We start from the raw sequence: 26,851 nt of genomic DNA on the forward strand, positions 1-26,851 counted from the left end.
CTCTTCAGCTTTGGTTTCGAGTTCTTTCGACTATTAACAAAACATCAAACCGGTGTTTTTGTGTTAGTAAAATTTTCACAAAAGCATTTAAAGGTGACAACAAATCGTCCTAATTGGGTTAAGAGCAACAGTAACTGTAATCTCCATTTCCTCTACAAGGGTTTGTGAAAACTGAGCTGAACGTCACAACGGATGAGAAATAATGCAACGCTAATAAAAATCGGATGACCAGAGAATCACACGTGGCTTCGGGAAAAACCACTTCACGAAAATAAAACAATCATGTGTCACGTCATAAATAAAACACAAAAGCCTCTCCCTCCACATAGAAGGTGAACATCGACACAGTACAGAGTAACCACCTGTCTTTTTCTACCGACCTGCTGCCGCTCGTATGGCGCTTGTATGATTCTCACAAGGACAGTACTGAGGTAAACCTTGGATGAACTACTGTACATTTTCTACTCTTCAATTCTTTTTTTTATCTCAGTTTTTAAAGATTGTCAACATCATGAATCTATTTCTCTGTACAATGTGCATAACTATAGAGCTTTGGTCCAGCATTGAAAAGTTGAGCAAAGGCATAACTCCTTCATGTGTCTTCTTTTATGTTTTTTTTTTGGTTACAGCTTTATTGATAAGCCTCAGAACAGATCCATAATCTACCTGCAGGAGCCTGCTGCTTTCTCGTATGGTCGTCTGGTTGGTGGATGCAGGCATGTAAGTTTCTCGGCCAAAGATTTGCCTGGATGAAGCAACGTAAAGGTGGAAATAAAATAAAAACATAATAACTGTGAAGTAGGCATTGCTGTAGACGTGCATTTGACAAGTTACTTGAATACATAATCACAAATTGTATGTGAAAGATCTGTGCACTAAAGGAAACAAGAGTCTGTAGTTGCCTTTTCTGCAGACCTCACTTATTTCTTTTAAAACACAGACATGTAAAGCTTTTTCACGTGTTTTTCTAACATGTAAGTGTGTGTTTGCGTGTGTGTGTTTTCCAGGCAGTAAAGAAGAACACAGCGGTGCACCGGGGACTGAAAGACTGAGATAACCGATGTGACATGGAAGGACAGATATCAGGCAGACACATGATCCTGAATAAATTGCATCAAATTTCGCCTCACTTCAAATTAAGTTCACCCTTTCTGACATGTGACACTTATTCTCAACATTCACCTCTTTTTTTTTGTCTTTTCCTGTGAGGGTTTTTTGAGAAAGCCAAATATTTGTCGGGACGTTGTTGCCTGGAATGTGGACATTTCTTCACGAGATAATACCATGTCAAATGAACAGAGACGGAGAGTCAATATAACGACCACAAATACATGAAATCTTGAAGAAGAATCTGTTGAAATTCAACTTTTAAGCATCATACTGCAGTAGAAATCAAAACATAGGTGCAAAAAACAATTCACATTTCCATTATAATTGTTGACTGTAATATCTGTAAACCTGTAAAACAACATTGCATCTTTGCAGAAAAAGCATATTTGAGTTGAAATATTCAGGTTATAAAAACATCTGAACTGGAATGAGCTCAGTAGTTTGGTCAGTGGCAACAAACAGGCTTCAACCGCATGTTTATTTAGTTTAAGGGGATAATTTAAGGGTTTATCATGTAAAATAATATGTTATTTTTCAGCAAAATGCAGGTAATATTGTTAATTAACTGGATGCCTGGTGAAATGTATCTTAGCCGAGGCTGTAAATGACCCCACCTGTGGTTGGAGTTGAAGCATGCAGAAGCAAATTACTTGAAAGAAAATATATTTTCTACCTTGCAGTGATAAATTATTACAGTGGAAACTTGCAGCTGTTTGACATGGTAGTGTTTTTTTTTTAGTTTTGTTTTGTTAAAGTTGACCCACAGAGTAAAACACTTTAGAAAAAGGGGGAAAAAGCCGTCGGAACAACTAAATAAAAAGGTAAAGTCTTCACCAGTCCTTGAGCTGAAATGTATGTGTTCTTTGGCTATCAGGCTTTGGCAACAGAATGACACACTAGCTCAAAACAAAGCTGCAGTAGACTTGACGGACACTGAAACCCTTCATCATCATCATCATCATCACCATCATCATCATCATCATCATCATCGCGTCAAAGTCCTTGGTTTACGTTCGTCCTCTGAAACAATCTCATGAGATTCTTAATAAATACCTGTAAAAGTTGTACAAAGTTACACTGTGACTGAAAATATTTGCAGATGAAACACAAATCAGAGGCAAACAACATTATTATGCAATTGTTCAACAGCAAAGGTACATTTTTTTTGTCCAAAAGAGAAACTTTTATCAGTGTGATTTCAATTCGTAAAGACGGCATTGGTTTTTTCTTTTCTCAGATATTTACATACAAACAATGAAGAAAAAAGGAAGCGAGACGAAGATAAAATGTATACTCAACCTCACACATATAGCTTAGATTTGCCAGTACAAATGTAGAAATTTAGAGCACATTTACATTACAAAATTATTCTTAGTACTCAGATGCAACAGACTTTGGTAAATAGTGTTTTGATTTGGTATGATCTCTTTACTAAATCCCTCCTCGTGGGAACCAAAATTTGGGCGGTAGTCTGGTCTGTAAGGCCAGAATCTAAAACTCTTTGAAACAGCACACCGTATGTTTTTACATAATTAATCTCTTTTTTCATGTTTTTGGTTTCGCCAAGGTCATTTACATAGCTGTGGTAATCACACTGACAACACATAGTTTTTGTTCGCTCATGACTGTCCATCCAGGTGACTTGGGAACATTTTTCAGTCCTCGTTTCAAGACGAGTTCATCCACCTTCTGTTGTTTTTAACGGCTGCCACTTTTCCACTCCACAGCTTCATTTCGGGAGCTCCTCTAGAGAATCAGTGAGAGGGTCCATCGGTGCAGCCGGGCCGAGCTCGGGCTGTTTCAAACGCTTTATTGTGTTTTTCAAGGCTTGCCTCTTGTTGCAGAACCAGACACGCACCACCTCCCTGTCATAGTTCAGTTTCTCCGCTATTTCCGTCATTTCTTGTCCGGAGGGGTGTGTGTTCTTCTCAAAGTGGCTGTTGAGGATCTCGAGCGCCTGCGGGGTGAAAGAGGTCCTCCGCTTGCGTTTTTTGGAAGGCTCGCTGCCGATAAACTCAGTCAGGTTCTGCATGCCGGATCGGTGGCGGGCTTCAGCCTCGGCCATCCAGCGCTCCAGAACGGGCTTAATCTTCTGGGCGCTTTTAGGGGTGATGTCCAACTTCTCAAACCTGGCAGGATATAAAAGGCCAGGGTTCAGTTTGCCTGTCAGACTGCTACCTATAGTGTTCTCTTGGGCTTCCTGTGGTAGGAAAAAGTGGCTTCTCAGGATGGTGTGTCTGGGGAGAATCGAGAAAAAAGAATCTTACTTAGGTGCCCTGCCAGAACAAGGGATAAGCTGCCTGCCTTTTAGTCTCCTCAACCAGAATGCCACAGGGACTAACATCCAGGTACACATCCGAGCCAAACTCCTATATTCTGCACCTCCAAACACCTCAGCTGCAGCAGCTGGAGGTGACGGTTGCCAGTAGTGTGCTTTTTTCTGGAGGAGGCTGGGCCTCTGTCCCAAATTGGCAATAGTGGAGCAAGGAGATATAGCCAATGACTAAAGTCAGGTCCATTTGAACCAAAAACATACAAAACATCTAACTAAATACTGTACTTCAAGATTCTCTTAGATCAACAAAAAACAAAAACAGGAATTACTCCAAAATATTCCATTTCTCTTCCTCAAGTGATAAAAAAAACAAAAAAATCCACTAATGCATGCAGTTAAATACGGCACCATCATTTATTTACAAGAAGAGCTTGAATTATTAATCAAAATGTACATTTAATACATTTTTCAAACTTTCTTTCATCCTCTTACAACGTCTCATTTTATATTGAATAAGAATACATTTGCACTCTAACCCTGAAGGTTCCTGCATCTTTAGGGCGGCAGGACACGTAATTCTGACTCCACGTGCACTGGAGGGTGAAGCTTTTTATAAAAACACTGCTGGTTGGTGGCTCAATGACCTTCAGGTGCATGAACAGATACTGTAAATGGTATTAGAATAAGATATGACGAAGGTGAGGGTTGAACGTGTGACAGTGAAATGATTCCTCTTATGTCTGTTATGTTTATGCTATTTAGTGAGTCAGCACTTTATCTTCCCTTTATTGCTTTCATGGCAACAAATAATAAACATTATAATGCGTTGGGAATAATAATCTACTGTTATTTTCCATATCCTGAAAATGAAACTGCAACCTTTTCTAATCTTTAACTATGACTCACTAATTAATATGTGGGTTACTATTAGGATGCTCAAGTGTACTCTGATTTTGTTTCAACCGCTCGCTTATTCAGATCGATCGGGGCGCACTTAACGAGGCGGTCAGCGGACAAGAGTAGAGTCGGCCCGGTGGTTAAGTTGTTGGAAAATAAAACTGCTGTTTTAACTTCGATGAAACCAAAGATGATTGAACGCCTCAGTTAATACTTGCAGATAAAGTTTCAGTACAGGGCCGAAAATGTTTTCAAGTCGAAGTGATGCTGGCTGATCCGACTGACTAGATTTGAGTTGTTGTTTGGGGTTTATTGTGCGTTTTACTGCCATTTTTGTCTTTGTTTTTTTTGACAGGAAACACAGGAAGAGAGATGGGGATGATATGTGATAAATGTTCGGTTAGACACAAATGAAGGACAGTTACTCGGGATCATCAGGACTGCTTTATGAAATGGTGTGTGAGATTCTTGTTTTGTGTGACTAAGTTGTCCTGTTGTGACCTAGGGGATCTTGTATATTTGCAATTTGTTCTCAGCTCTCTCTCTCTCTCTCTCTCTCTCTCTCTCGCTCTCTCTCTCTCTCTCTCTCTCTCTCTCTCTCTTTCTCTCTCTCTCTCTTTCTCTCTCTCTCTGTCTTTTTTAAGTATTTTTCTGGATTTTCTTTTAACATTATCAGCATAGAGATGACTGGAAATGAAGGAGAAGAGGGATGTAAACATATGCCGTGTTTCCTCTGCATGATAGGACTCCGCTCCACTCAACTCTCCTCTCTGTTTTTTGCTTTTCCATCAGCAAAAGTTATGGATATTATCTATATGTTTTTTTGGTAGCACCAAGTGGAAGTCCAAGCGTTTGGAGTCAATACTAGAAGGTGGAGTTTAATCACTGCAGAACCCTGATTGGACAGAGATACTCCTGAACAAACCTGCCATTTTTAAATAGCTGAGCTGGCGTCAAAAGGGCCACTATACACTCAGATTTTAAAAATGGCAGTTCCATTGTGAGTGTCCCGATGAAGTTAATATCTCGGCAGATTAGTGTGGCCGCTCTATAATGATCAGCTGAGAATGCTGCGTGAACTACCTGCAGTGAACACCAAAATGGGCCTGGTACCTAAAGTGAGTGGAGTTGAGCCGTACCACGTGGTGTAAACACAGAAAAAGGTCCCCCGGGACTCAAACCAGGGACCTTGGATCCACCAGGATGTACTCTCAGGTCTTTGTTGCTAATTTCCAGAATAAATAAAGGTTAAGTAACTAACTACCCTCAAATTTGAGCGCAGACAAATAGAGATTCATATATTAGATGTTCTCTAAGATCTGATTTCCACATATTAAATAAAAAAGCGCACATGAGTAAACTAACGTGTTTCTGGGACAAACATGAGTGAATGCTTTTAGTAAAACAGCTCCTGAGCTGACAGCAGCTCTGACGGAGGGACAGCAGAGATCTACTCGGCTCTCTGTGGAACAAACAATGCACACAAGACATTTTTAATGGTGAGGTGAGCTGCTGCAGACAACGACGGTGAGGGAGAGATGACCATGCGTGCATGAACTTCCTCTGCTGCTACGACTCGTTGGTGCATTCCCCCTTGTCAACCGGCGGTATTATTTATAACCTCCTCCTAAACAGTGAAAAGAGGAGGGCTCCGTACTGCGGGGAATACATTAGTTAATATGAGGAGTCACCAGAGACAGGACATTTCATGGATCAACAGGAACTGCAGATACTAAAATGAGTTGAGAGCTGCTCAACCGGGGTATGCACTCACTCTTCTAGTGCATCAGCACGAGGGAGAAATGGCCCTGAATGCACCTCCAGCCTTTCTTCTTAAAAGTACTTCAGGAGCCTGTTTAGATGTGCTGTATGTTTAGGCCTGAGTCTTTGAGAGTTATTTGCTGAAAATCAGGGCTAGACGACCCATATTACCAAAATGAAAAGATTTACCTCCACAACAATAACTATTATTTTCTGATGAATGGGCAGTATGACCAATTTGAGACGCTTGATTGTTGATTGGTGAAAAAACGTTTTCTGTTTATAGAACTTTTTCTGGGCGCGTCCAACCGGTAAGAGGCCCTGGGGTAGACTCACAACACGCTGGAGAGATTATATCTCTCATGAGGCCTTGGAACGCTTTGGGGATCCAAAGGAAAAACTGGAAAACTTTGCCGGGAGAGGGACGTCTGGTTTACCCTGCTGCCCCTGACAACCATGTTTATAGACATTTATTGAAGATCGTCAGGGAGACATGTGTGATATAACGATATATACAGCCATATATATGATTTTTTTGATTTTGCCAAACAGTTTATAATGTGCTATCTAACCTATCAGCACTTGTGGGAAATGCTGTAAGTCACTGAACAGGACTGTTTTATGGCGATATCAAAATAACTTTGAAGTCAAGATGTTGCTTTACCTGCTGTATATAAATATATATATATATATATATATATGTATTATTATCTAGTATAATACTATATACCATTGAATCTGAATATAAAAGATACTGTATACCTAACTGTCAATCTCTGTATCTTTAAAATGCAGAAAACAGTTTGATTTCAAACGTTTCCAGCTTAAACTTTCATATTTTCTATGAAGTTTTAATGACAGGGATTGGAATACGAAGTGGAGCTGCCAAAATAAATCAAATAAATATATAAATAATAACTATACATGTATTTATTTACAATTGTATGTGCCATGTATGTACAGTACAGTTTATGACTATAATCGTTTATATTGCACATAAATATATTTCCTTTTTTAAACATTAACAATTGCAGCTATGTGGAGTGGATTATTGTGTTTAACATGCAATGGCAACAAAGCATCTGATATTGTCTTTAATAAGCGGGTCAGTGAAAACACTAATTAAGGCAAGTTATCACAGTTTTCTATCTTAAATGGTATAATTAGAAATGTGTTTAAACCAAGCCAAATTTGACTGACACACTTTTGGTTGGATGATGCAGGTTTGTAATGCCTGTGCCTGTTTAGATAAACTAATAAAGTGCTTGGAAACATACTGAGCAATGAAAGGAGACAAGACGGAAACATCTGTCAGTGTCTGTTCTCTCTCTGGGTTCAGAGCCGGAGCCCCAGAGCTACCGTGACGTCCCGTTTCTCCTCAAACTTCATGTCTGTGTTGATGTTAACTAAACTAAAGCATGTGAAGTTTTCCTCTATACTTAAAACATCAAGATGTCATGTCCAATGTCATACAAACAAATTTTTTTTCTTAACGGCATGAATAGCAGCCCGCAGAGTGTTTATTTTTGAAGCTAATGGCTTTTAATGTATGTTATAAATATTTGAATTATGCCTGGCTGTAAATATTTCATGTGTGATTTCAAGACTTTGAACATTAGTCAGAGATGGCTGGGCCTCATAAGAACCCCGGCCCCTGTACTGTTTCACATTTTATCGGCTGTTTGATGTTGATGTGATGAAATTTTTAAAAGTGCGTGGCAGCACCGTGTCACATAAACAGTACAGGTCATCAGCAAAGCACACGCGGAGGACATTAAAATTAATACAGGAATAAGCACTGAAAGGGGAGGGGAGTACTTGTCAGAAGCGGATGTGTGTTCTTGACAAAGAAAAGTTGTCAAAAAATAAACATCCTTTAATGAGATTTTTAGAAAAAACATTTGAAATTAACTTCCATTTAAAACGTTTTAATTAATCAGATTTTTTTTGCATTGGTGAATAATATATTTTACTTTTTGGAAGAAATCATATTTGATGTAGCCCAATTATTCTGACTTGAAAGGGTGATGTGGCTCATGCAGCATCTTTATGCTAAACGTTAGTCAAGTGGAAAAACAGGAGGGATGAAACACTCATTGTCTGATTGTCTCATGAATATATAACGCACCATTTAAGACTAAACTGTCCTGGTGGCAGCGGTAAAACATGGCAATCTTATTAACAGATCATTGCCGTCAAGATCTCTCATGTTCAGGCGGAGCAGCCGGTGTTCGAGCCTTAGTAATTATTAAATGCTTTAAGTGCTTCGTGTAATACTTGTGTATGTATTTTGCATAAGTAACGCGCGGCTGTCATGTCAGTGGGTAAAAGGGAAAGGAGTGAAAGGAGGGTGAGTACAGATATGAGAGCTTCTTTGTCAGGGTGATGATAGTCAATTATGTATTTTAATATCTTAATAATGTCTGTTGAAAGACAGAATGAAAAATAGATGGCAGTTATCAGCACAAGACAACTCAGTGAGGCTGCACGGCTTTGACAGAATTAGGACATATTGATTGGAAATAATGCAGCATTTATTGTTCGACTTTTCCCCTCTTTGTTTGTTCTTACCTGCAGATGGCAGACTGGCTGTACGCCGGCCCCTCGGCGGCACTGAGTGCCTGGCCCACCTGAGTCTGTGTCAGGCCCAGGGACAACCGGCGGATCTTGAATGCTTTGGCAAATTCACGAATCTCCTCCAGGTTGACCCCGTCCACCTCGCTGGGGGCGGTCTGCGGGTCTACAATACAACACACACATCTCATTTTATTAGCCCTCTGCTCCTCTATTGCTTACCTCATTTACAGAGTGAATGAAGCAAACATCCAGACATATGTGAGCATGATCGTCTCTAAACAACTAAATAAAAAATAGTGCAGCTCTGGGTCACAACTTATTATTTCTCCCTGGCCTTCTGCTGTAAACTACATGTATCTGAGGGATGTTTGGGAGAATAAATTCATCTGAGGTGTGAATGCAGGCGTGTCATGGCTCTGACTTACAAGTGTAAATCTTTAATCCCACATACAAAAGCATATGGACACAGCCACAACACAGAGCGGGATAATTCAATAGATGGGCAGATCTTAAGCAGATACTGTAGATACTGTAGGTGTTTTTCTCTGTGTATCAATACACATGCACTCTCACATAAGCATTAAAGAATGTATACAGACATTTCATCTATTTGACCCTTTGTGAAGACAGTCCAGGCCTTCAAAACCTCCACAGAACGACATGCACAAACGATTGCCAGCTCAAAAATCTGTATACAAAGAGATGCTATTTGTGAATCTTCCCGTTTGAGCAGATTTGAAAAACTTCACCGAAGCATGTTGAAGAATTTCCCTGCTAATAAAAAGTGATTTCACATTGTACATCAATGTCAGGTGCCCTGGCATCCTGCTTACTAAAGCAAAGTTTGTGCCTCTGAATTATTCATCTTGGTCATTATCAATGAATTATTAAAGGAATCCTCCAAGCGTATTTAAGCAAAAAATCTATGGGGCTGCCATCTCGTTGTGCCTCATAAGTGACGTGTACTATATGCGGCGTGCTCCAGACGTGTGAACACTTGGAAGATGAGGGACGGGAGACTCCGAGCCGACTAAATGGGAGGGAGGAGCACTCACAGCTTCGGGTCCCATCATCTCCACATTGATGAGCATCATTCCCAACAGAGTCTATTTACTCAGTGGTTCGAAAGACTAATGGTAGCGCTCTAGCCTCTGGATCCATATTTGTCTTTAGACATGAAGTCAGAACCCAAACACAATTTAAGATTTAAACTCTAATGAAAGGCGGGGTGAAGCTTTCACAACACAAACAGCAAAAGTAAATAAATAAAAACCAACTGAAACAATGTAGAGAATCAATTTCTGGGCCTTTTCTTCACAGCAGTAACACGCTAATAAGCTTGACAATTACAACAGGACAATAACAGCTTCAGCACTCAATTTATCTGCTGAAAATAAAAAATAGAAAAATAAAAAAACACCTTCATAAATTACAGGGAAGACTCATGCTATTATGTGCCAGGCACACAATGAAGTCAAGCTTTTGTCTCCGTCTGTCCTCCCATTAAGTTGCATAACTGTTTTTCTTTTGTTGAAATGGTCATATTCAGCCTGAACTTGATTAACTGATGGTGGAGTTTGTGGTTGTGAGCCACGAGCTGAGAACCAGCAGTCAAGTAGTTTGAAGAGTTAGAAAATGTGACTAAGAAAAGTGAGTAAGTCAAGCTCTGTAAAAGTGCTGTTTCAGACCTTTTTTACACCTGCTATTATCATGTATCTGAATACAATATGTCTGCATCTACACCTGGAATCAATAAGCATTCTCATTATGAATCATAATCAGTTCTGACCACGCTGGGATCAGATATCAAGATGCAAATTAGTTAGCAAATGGGGTACAAGTGATGTTGTGTGTGGCTAGAAAATAGTTTGCACGCTCAGCTGACTTTCTCTTTATGAATATAAAGAGAAAATAAAAATATTGTTGACGTTCTTCTTTCTGATTGACATTTGCCATCTGATTATTTTTAAATAACAGTAACAGACATTCTCAGCGTTTTAATCGGTTTCTGGCACTTTGTTTGTGGCCAGCGAAATGCTGAAATGACATTTCATCTTCTCTCCTCGGCGGACGACTCTGATTCTGTCATGGGATTTTCCTTTGTGTATGTCTGCTGTAAGTGATATTGAGAGGAAGTGATATGGCTCGTACTCAGCATAAAGCATTAATTCTATTTACCGCAGAACTGGGCCGCAACGATTTTGTGTAGACTCAAAAATGAGATATTTTCCAAGATACAAGTAAACACAAACTAAACACGGTGTCTACAACAAGTTGATCAATGGCAATTTTTTTTATTAAATTCAGGGGCATTGTAGCTGCCTTTGAAATGAGTTTACATGGAGTTTAGGGGAACCAACTCTGACAAATCAAATTTATCTGAATAAAGCAGAGTTTTTAAAGGCAAGAGCTGTATGATGACAGGCTGTGGTCCAGTGATTTATAAGGCACTGCCAAAGGCCCACGCATCGGCAGAGTGAAACTTATGTTCATTAAACATAACACACGCTGCTTTGGATCGTCTAATAAACCACAGAACTGACAGTCAGGAAATAATAAAACAATCATGAAGGACGCGGGGATCAGTCAAAAACTGTCCACTCAGAGTAATGTAGATACTGTATCGAATTATAGTCATGCAGAGAGTTTGGGTTTTATTTAGTGAAGTTTTGAGATTTTCGCCTCCACCTTAATACAACAAAGGTAAGTTTGTACTCAGAACCTTAAAAAAAAGCCTATACTTTCCAGAGACTGTGTCCCTGTTACTCACCCACAAAACATGTCAGCAGTTTTCATAGGGACTGGGGATCTATTACAGGGATTATAGGGATCTATTCATTGGAAATTAGCTTAGTGCAAAAACGTCCAGTTTATTGTGTCATTCCTGTCTATATTTGATTGTCCAAGGTATTTTAAATAACCGAATAATAAATATAATTTATATCAAGATTAACTCATTCTCAAGCAGTGAGAATATTTGAACCAGTTTCCAATAAAGAAATGTCTTATTCCAAGAATTTTCTATAAATATCACGATTTGTTTTATCTAGACCAAGAAATATGTCACCTGATTTAAATTTTGAGCTTTAAAGAGTGAGTCTGGTGACATTAGACACACTGTTTATTGTCAACAATATTAAAAAATAAAAAAAACAAAACCATCAATGAATTGACCCAACTAACACTGAGCTACTCCTACATTGTATTCCTCTGTACCATACCACACTCCACTGATGCTCAAAAACGATTAAAACACATGAAAACATTGTTGATCTGAGCAAACTGTTAGTTCACACACACACACACACACACACACACACACACACACACACACACACACACACACACACACACACACACACACACACACACACACACACACACACACACACACACACACACACACACACACACACACACACACACACACACACACACACACACACTGTAGTTTATTTTGGGTTAATTCCACACACACCATCTTGCTGCTATAAATATTTACTCGAGAACCAAATATGTATTACTCTGCAGCTGAAAATAGTGCCCAACAAATGCACTACTTTTTCCTGTAGGTACAGTATTTGTTTAAAGGTACAGTGCCCAGCTGTTTTAGGAGATTATTTAGCCTTTTAAAAAAATTAAAATATATATTTTTGACCAATTTTAAAAGATTTAGCTCTTCGGTAGAAACAAATAGGTTTGAGACTGCATGGCATGCACTACTAGATGTGAGAGAATATGTTTTGTTGTAATTTGAGTAACCTTTATATCACATTCACTGTCATATGATTTGGCACAAGAGTCAGTGGTACAAACAAGAGACTTCTTCCGTATTGTGTTTTTGTGAGCTGTGTTGGACACTTACTGCTGACCAGCTGCCCCACGCTGAGAGCCGAGGAAGAGGAGGAGGTGGAGGAGGAGGAAGAGGCCTGGTGGAGAGGACTCTGTCTGTGGGGCATGTGGAGCAGGTTGGGCTGAGACGATGCGGGGACTGTCTGACCCTGCTGAGCCTGAGGCAGCTGAACACACACACACAAACAGTGCTGTTATAATATATTGACAGCAGGCAGTACAGGGAAATATCTATTATTCCCTCACCCACATCGTCCCAATAATCATAATTCACAGTAAGCATGTCATTATGAAGATTGGGCTATGTTATTAAATCTAATCAACCAATCAACAGCTATTACATTTGCCACTTAGAATATAACAAGACTTAATTTGTTCCTGATGGTTAATAGATGTTAATCACGGCCTATGATATTAAAACTGACAGAGCAGAATACAGTGTCAATAGTCTGCTCAATAGACTACAGCAGTTTACTATTGCAGCAGACAGTGAGAGTCAACTCAGGTATTCCACGGCTTTACAAACACTCTCTGCAGAAAAAGGGGAAACTGTTCACGACAATTAGAGTCTCCTCTCTTGTCATCAGACCTGCGAGGATGCTAATAATGGCAGCCTGAATCTGAAATATGAACATGTGGACACAGCAGTCCCCATATCAAACATAATAAATGATCCACAAACTATGTGCTCTGATGGCGAAAAATCGATGTATTTTCATGTTTTATGCACATTTGAATTGCTTTTACAAGATCAAGATGGTACATCGTCACTTTTAAAGCGAAAAGCTGTCTCCGCCATAAGCTAGGCCTCTCCTTCTTTGCTATTAATTATTTTCTCTGTGGCATGTGTTTGTTTGGATGGTGGAGGGTGTCAACAGCAATGCACACACTGTCAGGAGTGTTGACAGGCACGGAGAATTATCTAGCTTCACTGGAAATATTCTAGACTGCAGGCTTTGACAACCGTAAATTATGCCCGTGGAACAATGTGTACATGTGGGCTTTGAAGTGGAGACAAAAGCATAAACATTATTAGAAAAGCATTAATTCATTCAAGAGTATGATCTTGAGCTTCGGGGAGCCACAATTAGATGTCCATCTGCGGAGAGTTCATCCATACGGCACTGTAAAGGCCTTCAATGTGAACTTTTACCCTGTAATTCTGCGCTGACATCGTCATTATCAAGTCAATAATGTTTTCATTGTTGTGTGCATGCATCTGACTCCGCGCAGTTGTTTAGATCTTCAAGTTGGCAGGAGAAAATGTCTGAGAGTTTCTACACTTAACAGTATGAACTCAAACACAAAAAAAGAAGAAACTTGTGTGTTTTATGCACCTTCCTTTAAATCAAAACAAAACACTTGTCATTCGGGTCAGAGAGGACAAATCACAAGGGTGTGATTGAGGAAGGAGGGAAAGAGCCAATGAAGGAAGGAGGGAGAGGTTTGAGTTTTAAGTGGGGTGATGAAAATTGTCTTTGTTTTGTTTTTTTGTGTTTTTTTTTGTGTGTGTCTGGGCTCTGCAGGGGTGCAGCAGGCTCCCAGAGAGTCTGAAAGGTTGGCTGACAAGTGCGCTCCAAACACACACATTGTGAATAATTGTACCAAAACCTACAATTTTCCAAGTGGAATGCTGCAAATGGGAGTTTATGAGTGTTGAAGCAAGGAAAATATTAGGTGTTTAGCATAAGGCAGACTTGAACAGCAGTGCTGGAATAATGTTTTCATGAATAAACAACAGAGCTCTGGTTTGACTCCACTAGGTGTTGCTCATTCAACAGTTTTAAAGTCAGCTTGTGATCATTGTTGTAACAGCAGTTTAAGTAAAGAATAAACAGCTCTAAGAGAAATCTTCGTCTATGTGTGTGTTCGAGCATCAGAGTGTATGTTACCTGCTGTCCAGGCTTGATTGGTGACAGCGTGATTCCCTGGGTGTTGATGACAGGCAGGATCTGACTGCCGATCACCGTGGCGATGATCTGGCCTTGAGCGTTGGTCAGAAGCTGAGGTGTAATTGGCTGTACCTGCAGTGCTGGGTTGCCACCCCCTGATTGGCTGGAGGGTCCTGCAGAGTTGGGCATCAGTGGGATTGTTCCAATTATCTACAAAGGGGGTAGAGAGGAGACGAAATCAGCTGGGCCGTTTTAAAAAGAAGATGGAGCAGACAGGGTAAACACTACAGGACATCTCAATCTTAATGGTCTCTGCCCGCTGAGTCTTTTTTGACTTTTTGCAAAAAACATGAGCCGGACATTTAGCAGTGTTGAGGTTAATCAGTGCACTTGGTGTTTGAATACTGACTCAAACACCAAGTGCACTGATTAACCTCAACACTGTGTGTGATTTTGAGGGAGAAACATGCACCAGTGTCCACTGATCATCTGTCACTGAGGTGGTTTTACAGGCTGGAGCAAGTGAGGCCAAAGCAGACTGCTGGGAGCACACTGCAAAGGTCAGCGCTGAATACCTGTGTGTGTGATGGTGCACACCACTGACTGTATTATCCATCACCAGGCCAAGACCGGGATGAGTGTGCGTATGTGTGACTGTGTGTGTCTAAGTGTGTTTGTGCTTAAGTGTCTTTGTCTGTCTCTGGTTAGAAGGAGTAAGGCTGCTGAGAGAGAGAAACCTCCATTTCACCCTCTCTCTCACACACTGGCAGAAAGGAAGAAGTGGATAGAAAGAGCAAGAAAAGAAACAATAAGAGGGAGAAAAGGGGAGCATCAGAGAGTGAGACAGGACCCTGTGTTTCTAATTCGACTCTCAGGGTCCCAGGGGTACTTCACCCCTCCTCCACCCCCCTCCAGCACATGCTTTCCTCTCCTCTGTGGCTGTAATCAGGAAGGGCAGATCAAAGGGGGCGGCAGAGTGTCACTGCAGCGTTTTAGCTCTCAGAGCTGCCAGAGTGTGGCCGAGAGTAGCGCTTTAGGGGGGACTTAGCGCCTCTTCACCATGATGAAGGTTAATGTCATCTGGGGACTGGTTCTGAGCAGCCGTCGCCCCGTCCCCCTGCTGACATCGCTCCTCCACCAAGCCTCATTACACCAGAGAGCAGCTCAACACGGATGAGACGTCCATCGGTCCAAATTCTGTTATTTGGCAGCTGGGCAAAGAGCGGGTTTTGCAAAAAAAAAAAATCTAACTTCTGTAAATTTATATTTTAGCACGAGCTTCTACACCTCAACACAAAACTACATAGCATAAGCCCAGCCTCGTGTGGCTCCCTAGTCTCCATCGCCGCCACTGCTGATGTGTTTCAGCGCTCCCTCCTCCTCTCTCCCCCAGTCACTTTGACATAATAGGGAGGGATCAGTGAGAGAAAGGTGGACCGACAATCTGTAATTCATCCCTGCCACGGCTCATTTGCTTACGTTGCTTCGCATTAGGGGAGAGATAATTTATCTCTCTCTCCGCGCCGGCTTTACAAATTCGCTGTAATGCTCTCCTGCCACTTAGCATATTTTATTGCCCTGCCTGACGCTCATGTCTCCGGAGTCCCACTGATCCCGCTTTGCATGCCACTGTGGCAGGGAACTTGTTCCGCTCAATTATTCATCGTCATTGGACTAAGTGGTTGTTCTATAAGCATAATAAAAGAGCAGGCAACTGGCAGCTACGCTCTGGTCCCTGTCCCACCATGCAATGCTTCTCTATCTAACTCTCAGGCAGATGTTTCATGGCAGTGTTTCACAGCTCTTCTGGGGCTAGAAGGGAGTTTCTTAGAGTAGTCAACTGTTTGAATTTATAGACAGAAGGGACTTTATTATACACTTTCCTAATGGGAAGTATTGAATAAATTCATGTTGAGGTTTACAGAGCATGGCCCTCATTTATACTGTAAAAGTATTCTTGAGTTTATAGTTTAAGGTTTAGTTTCTCAGGTTTACTTATTCTTTTACCAGAGATGTCCAGATCTAAATCAAGAACCATTTTTTTTAACTTTACCTTATATTGAGGCAAAGTTCATCTTTTAACACTGTTGTATTTGGCCGTTTGGCAACACGTTTACGTTACAGTATATTCTCCAAACTAAAATAAGTAGTGGTGTCACGACTTTCTGGTGGCTATGCCGTCGTTAGACTATCAAGTCTTGATTCATATAGATCAACAGATCATTGATTTTATGCCCCAACTGTCAATTACATTTTCAAATTCTTCTTTAAAAAGGTAGGCTACATGGTATCAAGTGTGATATAACTGCCATATCTTAGCCAAATGGTTAAACTAAAATAATTTACTTAAAATGGGGGAATCGTCAACAATGCTTTGGATTTCTATATTTCAAATAGAAAGCTCATTTCGATTGATTTTAGATTTAAAATCAAACTTGTGACAGTCCTGACAATAAGTGTTATTTTGGTATTTCCTCATTTCCCACTCTTTAATGAAGTTCAACCTTATGTAACACTTCTATAATGTGTAAATCTCAAACTAACTCTATTCTTCTGAGACTAAAGTGAGTGACAGCAGCAAATGCAAAGTTACAATTTTCATTCATTTTAGTGTTGACAGTGTCTTGCTTTACATTCCTCATGTTTTTACTGATTATGTTCCCCAGTAAAGTTACACTGAAGAGGGTTTCACAGTTGGTGAATGTGTGCTTCCAAAGCTGCAGTTCTCCAAATCAACCAGCAGGAACTTCACTTTCTGAACAAAAAGACCACATTTTATGGAGAAATGCAATCATTTCCATTTCTTAAGATGCAATTTCATCGCACCACCACTCCATGAATAAGCAGCTTTCAGGACCTTCTCTCATTCACTGCTAAGGCCCTCTACTCAGTTATCTTTCAGTTTGTTCTCCTTTACTTGGCTCCCTGTGTTTGCCCACTCGCTCCACTTCGTATGGCATGTGAGTAACTTGCCTCTCCCCACCCAGCAGAACTCATTAAGATTATGCTGCTCTTGTTTCCACAGAAATGTCATCTCATCTCTCCAGCCAGGGCAATCTGTGTCTTTAGCCATGGTCGCCAGGCAATATCTCTGCCCATTTTCTCTCCTCCACTGTTCATGCGGTGAATTGAGACCCGAGAGGGAAAATGTTTTGGGAAGTTTGGACTCGTGTCAACACGCAAGTCCAAAAAAAGCTAACACTCAGAGCAAATCAAAGGCTAAGAGTTTCGTGCACTGGGCAGAAGACCTTTCTTGGTTGGGGTGACTGGTATTTTCTTTTAATTTAACAGCATTTTGTTTGATTTTCTTAAACATACAACAAGAAATGCAAACAAGCAATGATTAGCTGTTTATCAATCCAACAATAATGCCTCAAATGCAAGAGTTTGCTTATTTCTGTGTTTTATAATCATTGTTAATTTAATATATTTGGTTTGTGGAGTGTTGGTCGAACAAAACAAGCAATCTAGGATCTTGTTGGGCATCGACAGAATTGATACTGAAAATAATCAATAGTTGCATCCCTACAGTTGATTTACAATTACAAAGGCAATAACAGTTTACACTGTGGTTGCACTTGATCTAAGGGCTGGAAGCTTCCATCAATACAAAGGGCACACTTGCATTGCGGGTTAACTGTGCATGTGTTCCTTACCTGTTGTTCTCTGCATTAATGCCAGCACCATCCACCCTTAGGGGCCAAAACCCTCAGAGGCTGGGAGTAAAGGGGATGGATGGCCTGACAGCTAGATTATCAAACTGGGATTTGCCGCACACACACAAACCATTTCAGTGGTGTCTATACCTTTCAGGACTTGCGGGACGCTCCATGAAACAGCCCTTAATATCCTCATTTCCCAACACAGTTTTACTGCCATATTAAAGCTGCAGGCAAAGTGAAAATTTGCAGTGGATAGAAGAGGTTCACAAAAATGCCACAGATTCACAAAGGAAAATAAAGAAATCAGGAGCGATTGCGACTTAAAAATATTCTGGCTTTTATCCACAGCCTTAACCACTGTTGTAGAGGCAGTGAGGATAAAAGAGCCTCATTGATTCTCCTTGGAGAATAAAGTGGCTGGGGCCAATATAATTAAGGTTTAAAAACATATTGAACTGCAAACGTCCATCAAGCCTGGCACTTTTCAAGGTCCCCAGTGCTCTCGCTTATGAAAAGGTCTTTTGACAGAGTTGTAGAGGTAATTAAGAGGTCAAAGACAGTATACCATGTTTTAAATTCAAAGAGAGATGACTTTTTACCCATAAAGGTAGTTCTCTAAATTCCGATTCCACTCCCCTGAATGGATAAAAGCAGTTATTTTAAATACAAAGCAAAATTGGATAAAAAGCTGCTACACTGCCTGCTGTTTTGTAGCTTTTCCATGCTGACACAAGTTCTCGGTGTGTTTGGTGGACCTCCAGCCTTGTTTGAGGTATGCATTAGCCTGTATAATCTCCTCAGTGTTGGGGGGGTGGGGGGTGGGGGTCGGTGGGACCTTCTGATATGGTAGTGCATGTTTCAGAGCCCTCTGTCTGAATAATGCTGTGGAATAATGAGGTGGGGAGCAAAGGCTGTAGCCCACGGCTTTGACCGTCTCTGTGACCTGATTATGTCAGGGACTGTCAGCCGCCAAGACACTACAAAAGCACAGAGCATCCCATCAAGTCCATATCCACAGTGATCTGTCCCCAGTGCTCCAGGCACCTTATGAGCCAGGGAAGTCCATACTGTCTCATTAGCAACGTTTAGCATCAAGCGTCTTGCACACAGACAACGCTTTACTGTAGACAATGAGGCATGGTCACACTGGTGCTACTGAAATTTAGTTCCAGTAGGCTAAATGTCAATTTTAACAATTAAAAATCCACTGTTTCTGCTACTTTTAGTGCTGATAAATGCTATCTGCTGCTACTGTACCATGTTTGTGTTAAGTGTACACTAAAGAGAGTGCAAGTGTTAAAAGATAAAACCGGGGTTAAGGTAAATAACACAGAGTGGCACGAAAGGGCACATTGTCCATACAATTTTCCTTTAATATTTGCTGTGTGCACCTGCGATAAGATGATTCATTAGATAGGGTCCCACAATGACAAGCATCATCGTTCAAGCCTCTGGCTACTGATGGAACCATTCTGCAGCCACCCTGTAAATATGACAAGGTCAGCATTTTACTGCGACAGGCGCATGCGGATAAGAGAAAGAAGGGCTTTGTTTATTCCCAAAAAGCTTAATATATGGTGGGGTGACTACTAGAGTGTAGACAAACTGCTTCAAGACAACACACAGACTCACCACTAGAAATCTATGAGCAGAGATCAGAAATACTATACAAATGTTTTATTTGGAGCTGCACATTCGTACATGATAGATGGTCCAGCAACATCTCTTACAGATCTGTTACCTAGTAAACTGTACTGTTTAATAAGCTGTATCTGTAACAGATATATCAGAAAGTTTTTTTTAGCGTCCACCGCACAGCACTCACCTGTCCTTGTGCGTTAGTGACCAGTTGTCCGCTTGCTCCTTGCAGGTTTGACAGGGTGTTGCCAAACACCTGAGAACCGGCGATGGATCCCATGGCTGCTGCTGCCGCTACCGCCGCCTGGCTGGCCAGTGGATTCAGCTGCTGAGGGCAAAGAAATCATTCATCAAAACGGCATCTGTCTGTGTCACTCATGCAGATGTTTACAAGACTAACACGTAACAAAGGCAGGTTCAGGAGGGCTCAGTGTGGGGGGGCTTCATTGTTGCAGAGGCCACAAAAGGCTAACTGCAGTGAGGCCTATATAGTCCAGTAGAGAGGGCTATACAGTCCATCATACAGTTCCCAGAGGTCTTTGCTCCCGAACCCAGTGGGAGGCTCGAGGATAGGGAGGAGCAATGAGAACGGGAGGGTGGTTGTGAATAAGTGGCCATTTTACCACTCTAAGTGCTTCCTCTGGCCCCCAGGGCTCCCCACGGGCCGAGGCGAGTCTCTCCGCCCGCAGCAACAGCCCAACAGCCTCCTGCTTTCACAATAGAGCCGGGCAGCGTGGCCATGCATCACTGTATCGCCAACGCTTCAATACGCTTCGACTAAGCATTCCTCCTGCTTCATAATGCTCTAGCAGCACAAGAGGAGGGTTAAAATGACCATCTTTACCCCTGATGTAATGGACTCATCTGGTCTGGCCTGTGGTTGTGAAAAGAGGCCCCTTGCATCAGGGACAGGTTGTAGAGCTCCGCCACATCGCCAAGATTACCCATATAAATCAAGCTAACCACTTATTAGGGGACTGAAAATGCACTGCTGATTTGGTTGTAGTGCAGCAGAGCAAAGTCTTATTAGGTTGAGTAAGTAGATCAAAGACCAAGACGAGATAGGAGACCTCCCAATTACTCAACAGAATAGAGAAATAATAGAAACACTGGCGAGAAGCAGGCTGCCTGCACGCTGCTGCTTATACTGGTTGGAAACATATTCAGAAAAAACTGCTGAAATTAAAAGCTGGGATTATATAAGAGGTCTAAGATAAAGTATTGCATGTGCTTGATATATTATTACTTTCATGTAAAATACAGTTTGCTGTAAGAGATTCTTTCCCCCGGAAGCATCAGTGTTTCCACTCTCTCCGTACTCTGCAGGGAATTCAGCTTTCTGAAATCATTCAGTTGCCATTCATCTTTTATCGTACCCCACCACCATATATTATTACACTTTCTGAAATCAAATGATGAAAAAATGCCACAGAGCGATCAATACTTTTTCATTGACAGTAAAGGTTAAGCACATTAAGAATGACACTGCATTTGTCTTATGAAATCATATTTCATGTAGGTGGCCTCAAATTGGCCGTGATTGATATTGCCTCCCCTCGTCTGAAAGTCATCCAGTTTTTCCTCGATAATCGCAAGATTGTCTTTTATGTGTCCAGTGGTCGTCCTTCGGAAATCTTGACGTCTAAAATATACGAACAGCTAAAACCTGATTCTGACTTTACATGCAAAACTAACAAAATAACAGAACCTCAGGCAAGCTGGAACACTTAGTGAGTTCCCCAGCCTATATGTACTACCTCTGGGATCATATGCTGTTGATCTGGATGCTCTAAACTGCAATATATGATATATGTTCATGAAAATCAGAGATCAACGGTGGAAAACACAGGCATATGGCACACACCCAAAACATGTCATTTCTAATAGCATAAGCTTAAGTTTGATCTTCCAAAAACAGTATTTGGTGTTCTGGAATACATTGGAGTAGATACTAACTAAGACAAAAGAGTTTACTATTGTATCTTGTAAAATAATCCTCTGCACCGAAGCATCTTCTTAATCAAACTGTTCTTTTTGCTTATTTTAATTCATGTAGAAGTCTGATTCATTTAACTACAATATACAGTGCACTGTCTTTGCAATATAGCATGGAACAATACGTGTTATTAAGCCTGGGAGATAAAGCAACAGTAAAGTGTATCAACTTCTAGCATGCTTAGTATGATCTTACGAACTTATGGTTCTGTAGAACTTTTTTTTATGTAATTATGCAAATATTTGCCGTATCATGATATATATCCATTATGAAAACTATTCTTAATAATTATGTGACGATTTGTCATCCATATAACTTAAATATTTTGAGAAATTTACAAATGGTTTTATTTTTTTTCAATAACCAAAAATGTTTTTAGATTTTTTTTGTATTTATGAAAGATGACAAAAGCAACATTTTGTAGGAAGAGACCTTTTCTCCATTTGAATGTGAATTGATACTTTTGTTTTGAAAAGCTTTAAGAATAAAGGCGAAGGCAAGAACACAACAAAGCTGAAACATCTCAAGAGGTTTTTGTTTTTTAAATAGTTATCAGGATTACACACCAACACGTCTAAGCAAAATGAATACCACTATCTCAAAATACAGTGACAGACAGAGGAGGAGATTCCTTGAGACAGTAAGTGTTGAACTGATAATCAGCATGGAGTATCTACTGGTGGTGGTAGTTTATGTTTTTTGAATATAAAATACCTTCTTACTGTAAGTGTGGTTAAGGGGAGTCTTTAAGCCATGTTGGTGAAAAACACAGTATAATGGGTGTTGTGACACAGAGAAAAGCTAACATGGCCAGTTGAACAGAGTTAAAAAAGAGGCTACAGATCAACACAGATAATGTGATCTGCTCAAGCGAACACACCCAGGGTCTCTCTGAAAAACCTGCTGTTTGTGGTGTCACTGTGTGAGTGATAGGTTGTTGGAGATGCTTTCAGATTTCTTTGAAGCATTATCATTGTATTTCATTCGATGATAGCTCTTTCAGCTGCTATGTTATTCTGCTAAATCTAGGTGAAAAGAGAGCAGGCTTTATTGCTGCATCTTCCTGGAACTAGGTAATATGGATAGCAGTTGGAGGGAGAGCCAGGAATAAGGAGGCGAGTCTGTGTTCAACACCTAAACAGGTGATTTTCCGCCACGGTGACTCCTCTCAACACCACGGCGGGAGGCACAAAATGACAGACCTGGCCTAGCATTTGTACTGATTGCATGTGTTGGAGGAGATAAACAGCGATCTTCCAGTTTGCAGAGCCTGCATGTTAACCATTGTGTTTCATTCTTTTCATTCCCCATGAAAAAAGGGGCGTCAAAAGGATTTTCAGCGGCACAGACCACTCTGGTCAGTGTTGGGATAACAAAAATAAATCAAAGCCAGTGCCCTTGTTAAAGGTAAAATGAGTTTAGAGATGTAGAAACATTTCAGTTTCAAATTCTCATTTTGTGTAGCAGCAAAACCTCTCAAGCCTCAATTATATAATGTGACATTATCTTCACCTTTAAGTCACCACAACTGCTATCAATCTCCGCACTGTCACAGTTTAATAAAGCCAAATATAAAAGGGCCACACAGGGATCAGCAAACAGAAAATAAGAGTCTCTGAAAAGGACAAAAAAAAGCCTGCAAATTGTTTAAAAAAAGCATCTCTTCTCTGGACGGTGAGAAGGGGAGGGAATCTAAACACCGCCAGGCTCTCCGTCGCCTGTTTGACCATGAGGGTCACCTGGTGCAGCAACCCGTGTAATCTCAGGAATAGAGGGAAAAACAGCGTCCCCGTAAACCGTGGAGAGACCTCTGGAAACCAAAATTGTCTGACACAAACTAACTTGAGTTTATTCTTGGTTTTGCTCTTTTCATGTGGCCATTTTAAACTTAATTGCTTTTTTTTTTTTTTCAGGGGCCTGCACAGGACAAAAAAAGGCGCAAAGATAAATGGACAAAGTGGTGCAGACACCAGCAGGCAGATTTGCTCGGGCTTCAGCGATGTGTAAAACGTATTTTCTGCTCATCTATGATTCACCAACAGAATCAAACATTTATCTAATATATCAGAGAAAACTGAAAGAGAATATAAGACCACAGACAATGGTTTAGCAATAATGGTTAGTAATATTTTTAATTGACAATGAAAGGAGCTATCTGTAAACTTTTGTCTAGAAAGTAAAAAGTCAAAGTATGTTTGGGAAAATGTAAGACTTGCCAAAGTCTTCATGCTCTACTCACTACTACTCAGCCAAAAGGTGGGCCAAACATTGTAAATTAACAGTCAACAGCACTATTGTTTTTGAGAAGAATGTCCTTTATCTCTGAAAAAAAAAGGAAGTTTCCCTTGTTCATCCCGACCCCACATCTCTGTCTTCTCCCTGCTCTTTTCCCACTTCGGAGTGAATGTAATCAGCTGTGACATGAGAAAACACGTTCTCTGTCTGTCAGGACTCTGCTAGTCTTTCGCTGACAGTCCTCTGCTGACTCTCCTCCTCCTCCCCCTAAAACAGCCTCTCCCCCGACCTCCCTGTCTCCCCTCCCTTACATCCGCTGTGCTTATGAACATCAAAATGCCATTAGGCCCTCCAAAACACCTCTGGTCCCTTGGTTAGCGGGGCCTCGCGCTGCGGTCGTGCACTCTGAGTCCTCCGAGCCCCGGCTATTGCTCACCACTGTGCCTCTGCTCCAGCCGTTGTGAAAAAACATACCCCAAAAAAGAGCCCTTCTCAGGGAAAAATATTGGGAAGTGAAAGACGGATAGAACAACTGGGGCAGGTAACACCCGGGGAAAGCACAATAAGGCTGCATCCGGAGACGGTCGGACATTGTAATTGCTTAAAGCAGTGGAGGGATGCTGGTGGTAGCGCAGGAGGATGAGGAGGTGGCTGAGGTGGCATGGCGGGTGCTAATGGAGTGATGTCATACGGACCGCCAGAATGACAGCTAGTTAACGGAGGAGGTTTGGCTGATCAAATAAAATGCATTAACTCCAGGAAATGGATATCGCAGGCAGCCTCAGAAATGGCCATATCTAATGAGGCAAAATGCAAATGAAGGAGGAAAAGAGTCGTGAAAACGTTTAAACTAACTATAAAGGGATGATGGAGTGTCGGACAGTGGCCGTCAATCTCCCCACTCATTACCCTCATGTGAAATTAACAGCAGCTTTAATCATTACATAAAATCTGCTCTAGCCCATTTGTTGATAATTGTGAGGCTCAGAGGTTCAGAGTGGGTTCTTTGTCATCAATCACAGCAGCAGTGTATTTCCTCTGGTTAGGGGACATTGCGAGTAAGAATATAAGTTATACTACATTCCTCTTACACTATTTCTCTTCCTGAGGAATGATCTATAATATTTAGCTGTTTCAAGATGTATTCAATTTGAAACTACTTGGTGATTAAGTACCTGGAGGAAAGTGCTGACCATTTCAGCTCATGATGTGACATATCTGGTGCAGTTATTTCTGTATCACACTAGCGTTGGGTTGGAAATCACATCAGCGTTAAACTGGTGTTGCCGTGAACCCACTGCTGCTATGGCTATTAAGTGGATACATGGCTACATTTCCGTGTTGCAGGGAGAAAATGAAAAATAAAATCATTAAAGTTAGGAGTTCAGACTGTGAAGAAATTACAAACACCATATTTTGTTATGTTATTGAAGACTCTCCAAAGCCTTTGAATGACTGTTACCGCAATTATTAAATACTTAATAGAATATATTTCTTCATTTGAGGTTCTATTTCCATTGCAACAAATAAATCCCATTTGTTTTCATTAAGTTGGAAAATGGCTTCTGTTTTCACTCTGCTGTTGTTTGACATATAAATATAGCATTTGAATGACTTTAATATCCTTCTAATCAATGTCCAGTGATCTTTTGATGTCCTCAATTCAATATAGGAAGGGTCATCCTTGCCGCAGCTTTATAAACACAATAAAGGTAAATGATTACTCTCCACTGTGGTGTCCAAAAATAAGGCCAGTAATGAAGAGAAATGGAGGAGTTTGAGGGGGAGGCCTGTCATGTGTCATTGGCCAACTCTAAGCCCTAAGATTAATCACGAGAGAGGGGCTCTGTGGCTAAGATGTGGTCACCCTTGATCAATAAATCTGCCTCCCCTTCCTCTGTCTCTACGCTTCACTGTCTCTCTCTCTTTTTCGCCAAAATATACACAACCGTCGGCAATAGCTAAATCAGCATAAGTGGAGAGATGAATTGATGACATTTACAGCCGCTTTTGTATTGATTACTTGAGTTTTGACTTCTGAGGCTCAACTCTTTGAGGAGTTGCCTTAAGAAAATGCACTGTTGCATTCTAGTTGAGTATATTTACAAAACCATCAATTGCACATTCCCATAATGAAAAAGGGCTTAAAATCCCCCACTGGAAAAAAAGTATATGATAAAAACCAAAATGCTCCTCACAGAGTTCAGGGCAGCAGAGTGCAGTTTAGAGGAATTTCAATTTACAAAGCCCACTATACATTGTGAAATACAGTATATAACAAATCTAGTCTCCGCAAACCACCACTGAAAACACTGAGGAGAAGAATTTCTAATAATATTCTGCAGGGACCACAAATGGGACTTTTGACTTGGTCTATGAGGAGGGCATAATGCAATAACATTGCATTAGGAGGGTCTTTTTACAGTGTGGCGGCGCTGCACGGCTGTATTCCTTGTGTGAACTGGTGCTCTGTTTGCGGTCACTAATGGGCATCAGAAATTACAGGCAGTGGAATCGCGCCCCGCGGGGGGACTGGCCTCCTCAGCGGAGCGGAGCACTTAGACAGTGTCTGGGAGCCTGCTGGAGGAGGAAGGGGGGAAGTCAATGTCATAGCCCTGCCTCATAATTAAAGAAACCCTATTCCTTATCCACTGTTAGGTGAGCCCTGGATCGGCGCTCCATCTGAAGGCTCCCCTGTGGGCGTCTAATGCGTGTTGCCCCCAATGTGCATGTGGGCTGATCAGGGAGCTGTGCCTTTCTGCTGGGTGTCAGAGCTGGAAGCCCTCTGACCACCACGAAAGGAGCGGGGCCACGTAGAGAAGAATCGAATACTTTTAAAAAGTGAAGAAAATATCAACTGAGGAGAGGTCTGAAAACCCAACAAAATCAGAAAAGCTAAAAAGTAAGTGCACGGCAGCTTGTAGGTGTAATTTTAAAAGTGAAAGAGTTTTAACAT

At 41.0% G+C, this 26,851-nt stretch overlaps 1 protein-coding gene across 1 annotated transcript in view; it reads right to left on the reverse strand.

Moving 5' to 3' along the window:
• Positions 1-2,839: 2,839 nt before the first annotated feature.
• Positions 2,840-26,851, reverse strand: part of pou6f2 (POU class 6 homeobox 2) — a gene marked incomplete at its 3' end in the record, with an annotated part of 73,541 nt that continues 49,529 nt past the window's right edge. Inside the window, exons 6-10 of the mRNA XM_083935746.1 lie at positions 19,852-19,989; positions 14,365-14,574; positions 12,486-12,639; positions 8,615-8,783; positions 2,840-3,347 (exon numbers count right to left, since the gene is read on the reverse strand). Coding sequence (XP_083791872.1) covers positions 2,840-3,347; positions 8,615-8,783; positions 12,486-12,639; positions 14,365-14,574; positions 19,852-19,989 — 1,179 coding nt within the window. The remainder of the gene's footprint in view (positions 3,348-8,614; positions 8,784-12,485; positions 12,640-14,364; positions 14,575-19,851; positions 19,990-26,851) is intronic.

Source organism: Echiichthys vipera (genome assembly GCF_963691815.1).
Source record: "Echiichthys vipera genome assembly, chromosome: 21".
Classification (NCBI taxonomy): Eukaryota; Metazoa; Chordata; class Actinopteri; order Perciformes; family Trachinidae; genus Echiichthys; species Echiichthys vipera.